A 16,308-nucleotide genomic window follows, 5' to 3' on the forward strand; every position below is an offset into this window, starting at 1 on the left:
GCGATAAACGCTAAAAAATGAAGTTTTAAAATGGCCCTTCTTCATGATTGCATTTATTTGCAGAAGGACAATTAATGTGGGAAAGCATTTTCATATTTGCTGATTACTATTCGACGTGCTGACTAAATCAAAAGTTGACAATTTTGTGACAAAGAATATCTCTAGTCGAAGGGAGCCCTGGTTGTCATCTGTTAATTTATCTCTCTCTTGCTTCTTTTGGGCTGTTTCCTTCAGCCCCTTGGCGATCAGTGTTTTATGTTAATCTAAAAGTCAATACCCCACTAACCTATGGACAGTTTAAAAACACAATTACAAATCTCCCTGTTTTGGTCTGTGACTGTCTGTAATTTTTATCTTATTTAATTGTTGTAAATGAGGAAAACCTCAAATGCCTTTTTCGAGGATAAATAAAGGTGTGAATGAATGAGTGAATTCATCTTTTTCTGTGATGTTCTTCAGGCGATAAGCTATTTAAATGTGATGAATGTGACAAGCTGTTCAGCCGTAAGGAGAGCCTGAAGCAGCACATCTCCTACAAGCACAGCAGGAACATGGTACGTGCTCCTGTTTGTAATTATTAACACCCATTCAAACACCATCAACAGGCCCCAAACATAACCTGCTAAATTCTAGAAGTTGGACATTTCTAAAGACCCACCCTCTTTCCTTGATCCTACAATCACAACGGTTGCTTCCCTTGTCCGAGGGAGGCAACCGTTGTGATTGGAGGATCAAGGAAAAAGGACAGGCTTGATATAGGTTAGGTTATCTGTAGTGACGACGAGGTCTTTAGTCGTACAGGTGTTCTCTGAATGGGTTAGGTGTATTGTAGCTGATTAAACACAAGGAAGGACTGATTGCTTGAGAATCTCTTCTAGGTAGGTCTCTTACAGATACAATGACGCTCACTAGTTTTTAATAATTATATTTATTCTTTTTTTATGATTAAAATACCTTTATTTTACATGGCAAGATGCATGATCAATCATGAAATACTCAAGAAATTGGTCTAATCTGGTTATTTGTAGTTTTAGCGTCTGTAGGTTTTTAGTAAACATTCTTTGGCCCAGATTACGTGTGGAGAATAATTCCCCTGCTAAGTATGTTAAATGTATTTCCTGTGTCTCTCCTCGAACAGCCTGATCTGGAATACAAGTACAAATGCAACACGTGTGAGAAGTCATTCCGCCTTGAAAATGCCTTAAAGTTCCACAACTGCAGGACCGGTACGACCTGAAACTTATGATTTGCTTTTTGTGTTGTATCATCAAGATCAATTGATGTTATCTCCAGCTTTAACCCTTTCACTACCACACTACAGAAGGTTAACCTTTCACTACCACACTACAGACGGTTAACCCTTTGTCGTGTGGCAGTGAAAGGGTTCTTTATTGTCGCAGTGAAAGGGTTAACCCTTTGGTAGTGTGGTAGTGAAAGGGTTAAAACAGTATATTAATATGAACACGTTGTTGTTTTCTGTTTTCCAGATGACAAGACGTTCCAGTGTGACATCTGCTCGCGGTTCTTCTCCACCAATAGCAACCTGTCTAAGCACAAGAAGAAGCACGGCGAGAAGCTCTACTCCTGTGAGATCTGCAACAAGATGTTCTACCGCAAGGACGTCATGCAGGAGCACCATCGCAGGCATGGTGTGGGTGAGTCCTGTGAGTGGAGACGCACCAGACACAGTCGAATTAACTCTAGTAATAAGAAACACAGTAGCAGGGTTCGCACAAGGTCCTTGAAGTGTTTAACTTTAAAGTGCTTGATTTTTTTACCAAAAAAAGTCCAAGGCCTGGAATTCCTTGAAAACAGCAAAAAAGAAAATACGAGGTGCTTAACAAGTCCTTGAAATTCAAATCAACCATTCGCATTGAAAGTGTTGTTCATCCATGATAAAATACTTCTGAATCAAGAAATACAATTCTGAAGTGTAACTAATTGTCGGAAGTTGGTTTTAACTCTTAACCTGCCACCCCCAAAAGTGGCCTTTTTAGTTCTCATTTTTGAGGACTGCATACTTTTTTTGCAAACCAAAACAACATACGTTATACTTATAGCACATGCATGAGCCTGGACTCTTTTGAAAGATGACATTCTGAAGTTTCTGATTCAGAAAGATAATTACATTTTAGTGCTAACGTAATAGAGTAACATAGGTCTGAACTTGAGTTGTAGAAAAACTTGTTACTCAAGTTTTTCTGTAGTAGTTAGTAGTCCAGAGGTAGTATTTCCCCAGAAGGTGGTATGGCTTACAAATCCATACGGACCCATAGCCTGAAGCCTTATGTAGTACATGTCCAAATTCCATAAAGATCCATTCAGAAATGAGTGATTAGGAGTGATTTTGGTCAACTGTGTACAAAAGAAAAACTGAGTTTTCTCATAGACTTCAATTCATTCGGCTGTTTTTCTCTTCCTGTTTTCGCTCGTTAGTTTTTCACCAGATCTCTGATTCATACATCCGCAGGTGGGGTATCATTGGAAAGCCACACTTATTGGCTACAACCCAACAATCATTTTCGAGATCGGATCTAGATTGACGGAACTAGAGCCCCAAGAGTCGGGAGTGGTATTTTGTGCAATACCGTGTACTTTGCACAAGCCTCAAATACCGGCATGTAACTCGCGAACCACTGAACGGATTTTGTCGGATTTTGTCGCTATTGACAGGCAACAAATAAGCCTTAAATTCGATATACAAAATATGCACACCTGAGCCACTAGGGGTCGCCAAAGTGCCAGTGGGCAAATCATCCTAAAAACTTCCCACATGCGGGACGTTGCAGGTTAAGCCATACATATTGAATCAGATATATATATATATATATATTTTTTTTGTATCTACTTTTTTCTCCCATTTTCTATTTTTCTCCCATCCCCAATTTCGTATCGTCCAATTCTACCCTCCCCTGTCTCGAACATTGTTAGGCCATGCCTCCCACAAGCCGGCTGCAATGTGGACTATGTGGGCTAATCGAAAGGACTAACCTAAAGTTAGTTGTTCACCAACAATCTACAGACACAAACAAACACAGAACCGGACTGTTATATTAAATTAATTGATTGATGTTTAACGCGTCCGTGTCCAGTCCTTTCGATTAGCCCCACCGTTCATTGTAAACAATGATGCATGTAGTAGTTACTGTGTGTTGTTGTAGCCACCGGTTAATTCGCGGTTACGGCGTAATCAATACTTCCATTTGTATAAATTGCGTTAAGCGGAGTTTAGTATTCCTGCCTGGCTGAGGAGCTTGTCGCGGCTCATGCGCATGCGCGCGCTCGGCCAATCAGAGCAACGCGGAAGGGCATGTTGGCTGCCGAAAGTATTCACGCGTCCCCTTCGGTACTCGAGGATGCAACAGTCGCATCTTTTCACCTGCACAGCGCGATCTCTCAGCGTCGGGGGTCTGCGTTTGGAGGGCACGCCGCCCCCGTCGCTTCCTGATTCTGCTGCGCAGGCGCACCAACCGACCTGTAGGAGTTGCTGTCCACAACGTCCGATCCCCACCCATCAGCTTCCCACCCCCTAATACTGCCAATTGTATTAGTATGAACGACCAGCCAAGCTGATAGCAATGCGGAGAGCTGGACTCGAACCCAGCGTCTCCTGCATTGGTGGTGAGCGCCTTGCCCACTGCACCACCTAGCCGCCCCGGATCAGATTTTATATATATATTAAAAAAAATGGCATTTAAAAGTGAATTGTATCCTTTTAAATGCCCTTTTAAAATGAAAAATAGTGCTTGGGAAAGTACTTGAAAGTCCTTGAATTTCTTTTTGCAATGTCTGTGGGAACCCTGAGATAAGAAACACCAGATACAGTAGACTTAACTAGTAAGATAAGAAACACCAGACACAGTAGACTTAAAGGACATTTTGGGAAATTTGCTTATTTAACATCTTCCCTGGAGTTAGACAAGAAGATACATACCTTTTTTGTCTCTGTGCGTGCATTTAGCTTTGGGAACAGTCACTCCGTTAGCGTAGCTTAGCTTCATCACTGGAAGTGGGGGAGATCCGGAGCTTCATCACTGGAAGTGGGGGAGATCCGGAGCCTGACGTTCCCTTACACTGTATACAGTCACGAAATACACTCCAAATACAACTCCAAAACGTTCATGTAAACATGTTGTGACCTGTGTATTCACCACGTGGAGAAATAAAAAATAATTGAATTAGACAATTACGTTTTATAAGCAAATATACTCTGAACTATTTTTTGCCTAACCACTCCTCTCTGAGCACAGCCAGTGATTTCAATGTGTTGTCGTGATTGTTGACATTCTCATTCATTCAAAGGATCCGAACCGATTGAAGTTTATGGATACCATGACTTAAAATCCTCTTACCTTGACGATTAAAAGCCTCCCCAATTTAGGAAACAGTAATCCAATGGCTGGTATTGTTATACCGGACGCTCTGAGCTAACCGGAGCTAACGCAGATCAGGATGGTAAAGCATATATATTCTGGGGTTTTCAAAATAAAAGTGCGACGTTTATAGCAGCGGAAAACGTTTATTTTGTACATTATCTAACGTTAACACGAACCTAAACTAACTTTAGGTTAGTTGTAACGTTAGTTTAGGTTCATGTTAATGTTAGATAATGTACAAAATAAACGTTTTCCGCTGCTATAAACGTCTCACTTTTATTTTGAAAACCCCAGAAATTCCAATTATTTTATGTTGATCAGCTAGATCCATTTTCCGTTTGTATGATGCAATAAACGCAGAAAGCATATTGATTCTTGCGTCTCGAAAGCGATCAAATGCACTCGATTGTTTGTCTTGATCAACATAACAAGATATCTCTGCCGGAGGATTTTCCCCGATGCACAGAGCGCCACATCCGGTTTAGAGTGGAGTGCAACTCACCCGAAATCCACCAGGCGGCGGTATTGAGGCGTTGAAATATCAGACAGGGTCCAGCTGGCTCCCGGAGCCTTCCTGGATGAATTATGAATGCCAATAGCGAATAAAGGAAATAACAATCATAAAATATTTTATTGGGTTTGAATATATTTCTAAATATATTTGTTTACAACATTGTACTTCTCTTCAGATGTAATAAAAAAAAAGTGCTTTAGTTTCAACTTGCTACACCGTCACGCGGCTGTATGGGATGGCGATTCGGCTCGCTAAGCAACCAACAGGGATCACTCGGACCATGACTTACTGTACATACCATATCATAACCGTAATGTCTTATTCTCATCTGTGTACTTGTAACTGTCTGTATCTCTGTCCAGGCCACAAGCACCTGAAGAGAGAGGAGCTGGAGGCCAATGGAGAGGAAGCGACCAAGTACAGGAAGGAACCCTCGCCCTGTCCCATCTGTGCCAAGGTAAGATCACAAACGCAAAGGAGAGCTACAAGATGACTTATGACTCAACGTAAACATTAAGAATAATCTTTCAGCGAGGGCTGGGCAATATACCCTTATTAAATATCATCAAACTGTGTCATCATCAGTGTTGTAGTTGAGTCACTAGATCTAGAGTCCGGCTCGAGTCTCGAGTCCCTAGTGTCCGAGTCACCAAAGAAAAGGAAAAACGGGGCGGCTGAGTGGCGCAGTGGGCAAGGCGCTCGCCACTAACGCAGGAGACGCTGGTATCGAGCCCAGCTCTCGGCGTTGCTACCGGCTTGGCCGGCCGTCATACTAACACAATTGGCAGTGTTAGAGGGTGGGAAAGCCGGTTGGTGGGGATTGGACGTTGTGGACAGCGACTCCTACAGGTCGGTTGGGTGACGGCGGTGCGGCGGAAACAGGAAGTAGCGGGGGCAGCGTGAGCCTCCCACGCGTTACTCCTCGCCACTGAGTTCGAGCTGCTGCGGTGAAAAGATGCGACAGGCTGCCTCCTCGTGTACCGGAGGGGACACGTGATGCAAGGCTTCTATCCTCACTACAGCCGACCAGTGGGAGGCATAGTCTAGCAACGTTCAAGACAGGGGAGGGAAGAATTGGATAATACGAAATTGGGATGGGAGAGAAAATTTAAAATAAGGAGAAAAAGTGGATAAAAAAAAGAAAAGAAAAACGGTATTTATCTATTAACAAGTCCTCCTCTGAGTCTGCACCTTCCGAGTCCAAATGCAGTCGATGCTAGAGTCCAAGTCGGAGTCATCACATCAGTGCTCAAGTCCAGGTCGAGTCACGAGTCCTGAAAATCAGTCCAGGACTCTGACTCGAGTACTACAACACTGGTCATCATATGGTAGATGTTTTTAATATTGTGAATTTGGCCCAGTAACTCTGCAGACTCCCCTCGCATTTTTCATTTTCTCCAAATAATGTTCAAATGAACCATAAATAAATCCTCCATTGTTAGTTATACGGAGAAGCGTAACGTTTTTTTGCCTCAGTGTCAGTGAATAATCAGATGTAAACAAAGTTGTACCCAGCCGGGACCTCTTAACCCTTTCACTACCACACTACAGAAGGTTAACCCTTTCACTACCACACTACAGACGGTTAACCGTCTGTAGTGTGGTAGTGAAAGGTTAACCGTCTGTAGTGTGGTAGTGAAAGGTTAACCTTCTGTAGTGTGGTAGTGAAGTGGTTAATGCTGAAGTGCGGATTGATATGAACCAAGTGTTCTGAGGCACAGGTCTAACCACATGACTTCCCTCAATGACTCATGTGCGTGTGTGTGTGCGTGTACAGGTGTTCTCCTGCAGGAGTAACATGAACAAGCATCTGTTGACTCACGGAGATAAGAAGTACACCTGTGAGATCTGCGGCCGCAAGTTCTTCCGTGTGGATGTCCTGAGAGACCACATCCATGTTCACTTCAAGGTGAGAGTCTGTATAGAGGAGGAGCTTCAAGGGAAGCAACCAATCACATGTCTTCACTGCCAATACACAATCTACATACAGGAGGAGCGTTCGAGGGAAGCAACCAATCACATGTCTTCACTGCCAAAACAGAATCTGTATAGAGGAGGAGCTTCAAGGGAAGCAACCAATCACATGTCTTCACTGCCAATACACAATCTGTATAGAGGAGTGTTCAACCAATCACATGTCTTCACTGCCAATACACAATCTGTATAGAGGAGGAGCTTCAAGGGAAGCAACCAATCACGTGTCTTCACTGCCAATACACAATCTGTATAGAGGAGGAGCGTTCGACCAATCACATGTCTTCACTGCCAATACACAATCTGCATAGAGGAGGAGCGTTCGAGTGAAGGAACCAATCACACGTCTTCACTGCCAATTAGGGCTGCACGATTAATCGGTTTTAAATCGAAATCGCGATTTGGAATGATGCAATTATCAAATCACAAAAAAAAAGAAAATCACAATTTCTTTGACTTTTTTTTTTTTAAATGTGTTTAACCAGGAAGTCCAATTGAGATACAAGATCGGTTTGGGAGAGGGAGGTAAGGGGTTTTAGATTGTGTGTTGTGAAGTTTAGACTTCAGAGAGGGAGAGTAAAGTACAGAAAAAAAGGTAGCGTTGGGTACCGGTATCGATTCCCAGGTAAAAAGAAACATGTTCAGGCTCGGTGTCCCGAAAAGACCCACCGCGTAGGCCAGATGCAAGCCGCATTTTACAATAAACCTCTGTGGGGCTGCTTAATATTTTTTTAATTATAATCGCAAATTTAATCGCAATCGCAATATCTGTCAGAAAAATCGCAATTAGATTATTTTCCAAAATCGTGCAGCCCTACTGCCAATACACAATCTGCATAGAGGAGGAGTGTTCGAGGGAAGCAGCCAATCACATGTCTTCACTGCCAATAGACCACTGCACTTCCGCATTACATTGAGCTCATGGAGGAGAGAGCGGGTGGAGAAAATGAATGAATGTGGATGAGAGCCTTGACATTAAGGGTGTCTTCTCATTAGGAACGGGTGCTCCGCTCTGTCCTCGCTCCGTCCTTGAGTCCGAACTCCCCCCCTCCCTCTCCCCCCTCTGTTTTGTGTACACACTGCAGTCTTGGTTCGCTCCCAGCCAGGCACAATTGAGAGGAGAGCAACTCTCTATAGTCTATATATTTCTGAATTAACCAAAACAGTTACATGGGACATTTTCGCTGTACCTCGGGAAGTAATGTACCAGCTAAACCTACACGATGGGTTAGATACACGCAGGATTTTGGATACTTTTCCTACACTAAAAACATTATGGCCATGCCGCGCGCTAACCACATAACGGTAACCACTGGTTGGTTTTGGCCGATTATGCTGTCCACTGCATCAAACCAAGGAAAATATATTGAAGCCTCATCTTCTTCACTTTTAGCCCGACATTGTTGACTAATCTGTTGTACCCATGCACGCACATTTTCTAATAAAAGCATTATTAGACATGCCAATCCAACAAAAGACGTGCTGGTCACGCTGGAGAAAAGAAAAGAAAAGATGTTGCGTTTGTCTTTTACATGTTATTTGTTATTCTAAGATGCTAATTCATCTGTATCTGGATAACCAATGAACGGATTTTGTCGAGGCAGGTAGCGTTATTTCGGGGAAATTGATATCTATAGTCTGGTATATTTTTCGTCCAGGAAAAATGGAGGCTCTAATTATTATTATTCATAGAGACTCTCAAGCAATAATAATTATTACAGCCTCCATTTTTCGTGGACGAAAAATATACCAGACTATAGATATCAATTTTCCCAAAATAACGCTACCTGCCTCGACAAAATCCATGCATTGGTTATCCAGATACATGAATGATCATCTCAGAATAAGTGGCTTTGTACACACGTTTTAGCTTATCTTTTACAGCTTACGTTTTGGGCAATAATTATTTAGAGGCTCCATTTTTCGTGGAAGAAAAATACATCAGTCTAAATAAATGCATTCGAACAAGAAACCAATGTATAGCAATGGCAAAATTGCTTACAAAATTGCTTGGGCTTGTAACGTGGCTTCATCGATCCACTGAGCCGTGAGGCTCAACATGCTTGTTTGGTTGAGGTCTGAACTCGCCAAATTGCCCATAAATATAGTTTTTGTGGGTATTGTCCAGTTGTTGCTATATGTTTTTATCTGCCTAAAATGCAAGCAAGCATGAAAGCATTGTTTGCTTGCACACCACGCCCTGCTCCGTCGTCGGGGACACTGGCGCGCACCCGAGACCACCTATTCCAGCGGTCCCGTCTTGGACCAAATCAGCGTCCCCGGTGACGGGGGGAGCGTTCTCATCACACTCTATTTTGGTGCGATCGTGCTCTGATTCGACCCAGAATGGCTAGTGTGAAAGCCCCCTGAGTAGTTGTAGCTATGGCTGTGGGGGTGCTGGAGACATGATCCAATAGACTTTTATATCTATCGGCCAATACTGACACGATCCATCGACCTACTGAACAGTATAGACTTGGAACATTAGGTTGGGGACAGTGGACAAAAACGATTGAGATTATATTCAAATCTTCTCCATTAAATGTATCTAACATGTTTCTATTTGTCAAAAGAATTACAGCAAATCAGGTTTCTTTGCTTTTGATTTCTGACATGTTGCACACAGTTCTTGGTACTGGATTTGAGTACCAATACCCCATTTTAGCCTGGTATCAGACCAATATATGATACCAGTGTCATAGGTTCTGGTGGATCCCTGGAGGTTTCACACTACACTTAAGCCCAGGTCTATATAGAGAGCCTCAAGGCTGGATCCACCAAGCAGAGCAGTTTCTAGCTTTTTGTGGGCCCTTAGCGAAATGTTGTTTGGGGGCCCCTATTTTGTGAAACTGGTGGGGGGATTCCAAACCCTTTAAGGTGGGCATGCATTTAACATTTAACTGCATCAATCTGGTGCACTTTAACACATTGGGCGCCAAGGGCGGAAAAAAGTCGGGTTATCTCGCCAGTGGTTGAGCGCCAATCACGAGAAAAGTCGGGTTTTGGTCGTTATTTCTTTTATTCGCTATATCCATTCATAATTCATCCATCCAGCCTGATGTTATCATTGCGGCCGGTATTGCACATCATTGGAATCCCTCTGGCTTGGGCTGTGCATCGATCTAAGAAGTCCGGTCCGGGTTTTCCTTCTCGGGCATGAGTAACGTTATAACACATGGATTGGGGACACTGGAGCACCGTGGATTCATGTGTTTTGGTGGATAAACGTTGGACACACGACCGCAATCAATATTTGGAATGGCGATCAGATAATTGGATTATTCTTTTTGCAGTACATCATAGACGAGGTAAGGACTATATGTTACCAATCTTGCGTTGATCCGATGATTTTTTTCGCAGCAATCACAGCGTGTGTGTGTGTGCCGTTGGCTGCGATCAAAGCACGGAGGGGCGGCTTTTCCTCCCCCCGCTTTCGTGCATGCATGATGAAACATAATACCGATAATCTAGCATTTATTTCAGAATGATTCAATAATCAGGCGAGAAATGGCACGATCTCTAAGGAAATGCATTGAAGCGCTGTTTGCTGGAGTTTCTTGGGATTAGACAAGATCACTCTAAAACTATACTCATATTCACCACGGTATAAAACGGAAATGTATGTATGTATGTATGTATGTATGTATGTATGAAAGAATTATCCGTTTTTTGCATGTTGACCGGAAGAAACTCACTGACAATCGACCTGTTTATTAGATCCATAGCTATAATATTTAATATAGGTTTAGCACTGCAAACACCGGAACTTATTCCCATTGAACAAAGCGCTGGCACGCAACGGCCCAACGTCCATAGCGACCCCTGACGCTCAAAGTGTTAAGAGGAAAAGAGGCTAGATCCGTGAAAAAAAATTATATATTTTTTTCTCACAAATTCAAATCAAACATCTCAAGTTGACCCCAGCAATGACAAAATGATAATAAATAGGAAACACTGGGGCTCCCCTAGATCAAGAAACTCCTGACAATGTACAGGATTTACAGAATCTGCATTATAACATCTCCCAAATGCACATAAATGAGACAGATACTGCATTTTCCTTACATTTCTGACTTACAATATTGAAATTTAAATGGAACTATTTAAGATAAAGTTAAAGTTAAATAAGGTTTGAAAATGCAACTACATTTTTGTCAGTGAGCTTATGTATTTTTTTCTTTTTATAAAGGAATGCCCACTTGCGGTCATAAGCAGTAGCCTATCGGTTAAAATTTCAAAGCTGATGATTTGTTACATCCCTACAGGATTGAGTGAATACAAATATTATTTTTAAATTATAATTATTATAAAATTATAAGGCGCCCCAGTGGCGCACCGCATACTGCGACGCAGACCTACGCGGTCGACCCAGGTTCACCTCCCGCTCCCGGACGGATTTGCTGCATGTCCTCCCCCACATCTCCCGTTCTACGCTCCCATTATACGCTAAAAATTTAAAATTATGGCATTTTAGGGGGCCCCTATGTAACCGCATAGTCCGCATATGGCAAGAAACGGGCCTGCCACGATGACCATGACGAGTTTTGAATAGGAGAAAACTGTATTTATTTATTCATTTGTTTCTCTAAAAGAGGCTACAGCAGAAACCATCGACAACATTTCCTTGACAACAGTGTGGAAATTCAGTGATCATCACTGGAACCAAGATTCTTTTGATTTAAGCAACTCGCTCTAGAACGCTGGTCCCAGATCAGCCCCAGGGGTTGTTTACTTTTGCATCAGTGACTAAACCTTATAGAAACCTTAGGTTCAACATGCTTCCTCTATACCAGCGGTTCTCAAACTACGGGTCGCAAGTTCGCAACCCAAAGTGGGGTCGTGGGTAGGTGACAGTGCATTGGCATGTAAAAAAAATTATAAATATATATATATTTTTAATGCCTCGTTTTATAAATGTGTATTGATAACATAGTGCTGTAATAAAATATTCGAATAAATATGCATGATCAGGTTCAACAACGTGTGCTTTTATTTTGATATTCCTTAATTCCACGTTGAAATTACGCGATACATCAAGTGTGGGGTCGCCAAGAAAAATCCTAAATAAAATGGGGTCGTGGTATAAAAAAGTTTGCTGTATACAGGCTCTGTATAACCCTCTTAGGCTCAGTGGGTTCTCAGGTACTGACGGAACGAGGAGCATTCACACAGTGTGTTCCAAAGCGGCCTATAACCCAGACTTGAATCACTGTGTCCAGCGGGTTGAAGTTTTCCTCGTAATATGTCTTTCCAGGACATAGCCTTGATGGACGAGCAGGAGAGAGAGGAGTTCATCCAGAAGATCGGCATCTCAGTGGCCGATAGTGATGAGACTGACGATGATGATGAAGATGAAGAGGACAATCCAGAGCACCACAAGTACAACTGCAAGAAGTGCCAAGTAAGCTACACACACACACACACACACACACACACACACACACACACACACACACACACACACACACACACACACACACACACACACACATACATGAGATTTGAATATGAATCAAGGTTCAATTTAACTGTGCTATATTCATTCATTTGAATTTTGACATGATGTTTAACCTTTTCACTACCACACTACCAAAGGGTTAACCCTTTCACTGCGACAATACAGAAGGTTAACCCTTTCACTACCACACGACAAAGGGTTAACCCTTTCACAACCACACTACAGAAGGTTAACCCTTTCACTACCACACGTCTGTAGTGTGGTAGTGAAAGGCTAACCTTCTGTAGTGTGGTAGTGAAAGGGTTAAGTACTCATTTTCATCATCACTGGGTAATTGCCGGTGGGGGGGGACACACACACACAGACCTTCATTTGTAAGACTATGGACTGTAAGACTATGGATAAGCATTTCTCACACATACCAATTTATTCTCGTGAACCCATTTGTAGCATATGAACAGTTGAACTACGAAAAGTTGCACACCAATTTCTGTTCTTTGTTGCCACTTCCCTGTGACTTTTACGGTTAAATTAATGTTATAATTAGGTTAGGGTTATGGGTTAGGGGTGGGGTTACAGTTGGAGCTCGCACTTACCCTACAAAAAGTGGGCACTCATGAGAATAACCTACACACACACATATTATACAAACAAACATACAGTATAACCATTGTACTCTGTCTATTTCTCCAGTTGTCCTTTGCCAAAGGAAAAGACTACCTGAAGCACATCATGGAGCAGCATAAGGAGAGAGGCTACGGTTGTGTCATCTGTAATCGACGCTTTGCCCTGAAGGCCACGTACAACGCTCACCTGGTCATCCACAGAGAGCAGCTCCCTGACCCAGCGGTGCAGAAGTAAGATGGGGCAGAGAAGAAGGGACGAAGGGGTTGAAACGACCAAAGCCACAGTACAAATGATTATTAACCATCTTTTTTGGAACTATTCTTGTGTCCTTAAGGTATATTCATCCATGTGAGATTTGCGGCAGAATCTTTAACAGCATCGGCAACCTGGAGAGACACAAGATCATCCACACAGGTGACCACAGGCGGAATTATATTCTTAATTTTAGGATTCATCATGATTTATGCACATTTTAAAGCAAATAAAATCCACCTTTTTAAATCTATAATAATAAATAATAATATATTTGATTTGTAATGCGCTTTATAATTGTGGAGCAAATCTCAAAGCGCTACATTTTAAAAGAACATAAAAACTAGCAAGAGTAAAAGAAGAAAGAATAAAAAATAGGCAAGTCTAAAGCTAGCAAGGAGTCAGAAGAACACTAAAACTATTAACAGAGTAAGAGAAACATAGAATAAATAAACTGGTAAAAGAAACTGGTTCAGATTCAGATGACTTTATACACCATACAATACAACAGTAAATAAATAATTATAAGTAAAGTGCAAGACAGGACAGAACAGTGAGACAAAAATAAGACTGTAAAAAGTGCAGTGGTTGGGGACATGGATACAGTGCAGCACAAAGTTCAAGTCCAGCCCTAGCAGCTCGCCATAGAGGGGGGGGGGGGGGGGGCGGGGGGACACCTGACTCGTTTACCAGGCGAGCTACTGATGGGAAGAAACTCAGTCTATGGCGGGACTTTAGTGTCTTGGGCAGCCGTAGCCGCCTGCCGTGGGGGAGCATGTTAAAGAGGTTGTGACCCGGGTGGGCGGGGTCTGCCATGATCTTCCTCGCCCTCCGCAAGGCCCTGGTGGAGTGTAGGGACTCGAGGGAGGGAAGGGGGCAGCCGATCACCCTCTCTGCCGAGCGTATCACCCGCTGCAGCTTGGCCTTGTCCCTGACCGTGGCTGCAGGGAACCAGGTGATGATGGAGAGGGTGAGGATGGACTGGATGATGGTGGTGTAAAACTGGACCATCATGGTCCTCAGCAGCCTGAACTTCCTCAGCTGACGTAGAAAGAACATCCTCATCCTTTTGTTGAGAGCGATGGAATTCAGCTCCCATTTTAGTGTCATGCAGAGGAAGCGGCAGGACTCCACAGAGGCCACGGGGGTGCCTCCCAGAATGATCGGGGTGGGGGGGGCTGCCTTCCGCCTGAAGTCCACCACCATCTCTGTTTTCTGGGCGTTGAGGTCCAGGTTGTTGCAGCTGCACCAGCTCTGCAGCCTCTCGATCTCCCTCCTGTAGGCTGACTCATCCCCCCTGGATATGAGACCCACCAGGGTGGTATCGTCCGCAAACTTCAGGAGTTTGACCGAGGGGTGCAGAGAGACGCAGCTGTTGGTGTACACAGGGAGAAAAGTAGTGGGGACAGAACGCAGCCCTGTGGAGAGCCAGTGCTAATGGACCTGGGATCGGAGATGTTGATTCCGTAATGTGAAGTCCGTAATCCACCTGCGGGTAGAGTCCGGCACCTGCAGCAGGGACATCTGATGCTCCAGGATGTGCAGGAGGATTGTGTTGAAGGCCAGGCTGAAGTCCACCAACAGAATCCTGGCGTAGGTCCCTGCAGTGTCCAGGTGTTCCAGGACCAGGACGTAATGCAGAGCCATGTTCACAGCATCGTCCGTGGAACGATTGGCTCTGTATGCAAACTGCAGGGGGTCCAGAAGAGGGTCTGTGGTGGATTTGAGGTGGGCCAGGACAAGGCGCTCAAAGACCTTCATGACCACAGACGTCAGGGCGACCGGTCTGTAGTCATTAAGGCCTGTGACCTTGGCCTTCTTAGGGACAGGGATGATGGTTGAGGCCTTGAAGCACACTGGGACCCGACACAGCTCCAGTGAGGTGTTAAAAATATTAGTAAACACTGGGGACAGCTGGTCGGCGCAGTGCTTCAAGGTGGCAGGTGAAATAGAGTCAGGGCCGGCTGACTCTATAAAAGAACATTAAATGTGTGGAGCAAAAAATTTGATAAAAATCAACAAAAGGCTGGAGGGAGCTTAGGAGTAACCGGCTGGGTTATAGAGCAAGACTGAGTACGTAGGTGAGGGGACTGGGGACACTGTCACAGTCTGGTGGACGTCTGGGGACACAGTCTGGTGGACGTCTGGGGACACTGTCACAGTCTGGTGGACGTCTGGGGACACTGTCTGGTGGACGTCTGGGGACACTGTCTGGTGGACGTCTGGGGACACAGTCTGGTGGACGTCTGGGGACACTGTCTGGTGGACGTCTGGGGACACTGTCTGGTGGACGTCTGGGGACACAGTCACAGTCTGGTGGACGTCTGGGGACAGTCTGGTGGACGTCTGGGGACACAGTCTGGTGGACGTCTGGGGACACAGTCTGGTGGACGTCTGGGGACACTGTCTGGTGGATGTCTGGGGACACTGTCACAGTCTGGTGGACATCTGGGGACACTGTCTGGTGGACGTCTGGGGACACAGTCTGGTGGACGTCTGGGGACACAGTCTGGTGGACGTCTGGGGACACTGTCTGGTGGATGTCTGGGGACACTGTCTGGTGGACGTCTGGGGACACAGTCTGGTGGACGTCTGGGGACACTGTCTGGTGGACGTCTGGGGACACTGTCTGGTGGATGTCTGGGGACACTGTCTGGTGGACGTCTGGGGACACAGTCACAGTCTGGTGGACGTCTGGGGACAGTCTGGTGGACGTCTGGGGACACAGTCTGGTGGACGTCTGGGGACACAGTCTGGTGGACGTCTGGGGACACTGTCTGGTGGATGTCTGGGGACACTGTCTGGTGGACGTCTGGGGTCACAGTCTGGTGGACGTCTGGGGTCACAGTCTGGTGGACGTCTGGGGTCACAGTCTGGTGGATGTCTGGGGACACTGTCTGGTGGACGTCTGGGGACACTGTCTGGGGACACTGTCTGGTGGACGTCTGGGGACACTGTCTGGTGGACGTCTGGGGTCACAGTCTGGTGGACGTCTGGGGACACTGTCACAGTCTGGTGGTTGTCTGGAGACACAGTCTGGTGGACGTCTGGGGACACTGTCTGGTGGACGTCTGGGGACTGTGGCAATTCCAGGTGTAGGGGTTGCA

At 44.6% G+C, this 16,308-nt stretch overlaps 1 protein-coding gene across 4 annotated transcripts in view; it reads left to right on the forward strand.

Annotated features, from left to right (window-relative positions):
- The window catches only part of prdm15 (PR domain containing 15), a 75,435-nt gene that overhangs the window by 20,282 nt on the left and 38,845 nt on the right, over window positions 1-16,308 (forward strand). For 2 of the 4 annotated variants that reach the window (XM_084320033.1, XM_084320031.1), the window contains exons 10-17: window positions 460-554; window positions 1,139-1,226; window positions 1,488-1,664; window positions 5,253-5,347; window positions 6,668-6,799; window positions 12,119-12,265; window positions 13,016-13,179; window positions 13,284-13,363. In XM_084320033.1, coding sequence (XP_084176159.1) covers window positions 460-554; window positions 1,139-1,226; window positions 1,488-1,664; window positions 5,253-5,347; window positions 6,668-6,799; window positions 12,119-12,265; window positions 13,016-13,179; window positions 13,284-13,363 — 978 coding nt within the window. The remainder of the gene's footprint in view (window positions 1-459; window positions 555-1,138; window positions 1,227-1,487; window positions 1,665-5,252; window positions 5,348-6,667; window positions 6,800-12,118; window positions 12,266-13,015; window positions 13,180-13,283; window positions 13,364-16,308) is intronic. The other 2 variants (XM_084320032.1, XM_084320034.1) reach the window with 1 other exon arrangement.

The sequence above is a fragment of the Notolepis coatsorum genome (assembly GCF_963971535.1).
Source record: "Notolepis coatsorum genome assembly, chromosome: 8".
Classification (NCBI taxonomy): Eukaryota; Metazoa; Chordata; class Actinopteri; order Aulopiformes; family Paralepididae; genus Notolepis; species Notolepis coatsorum.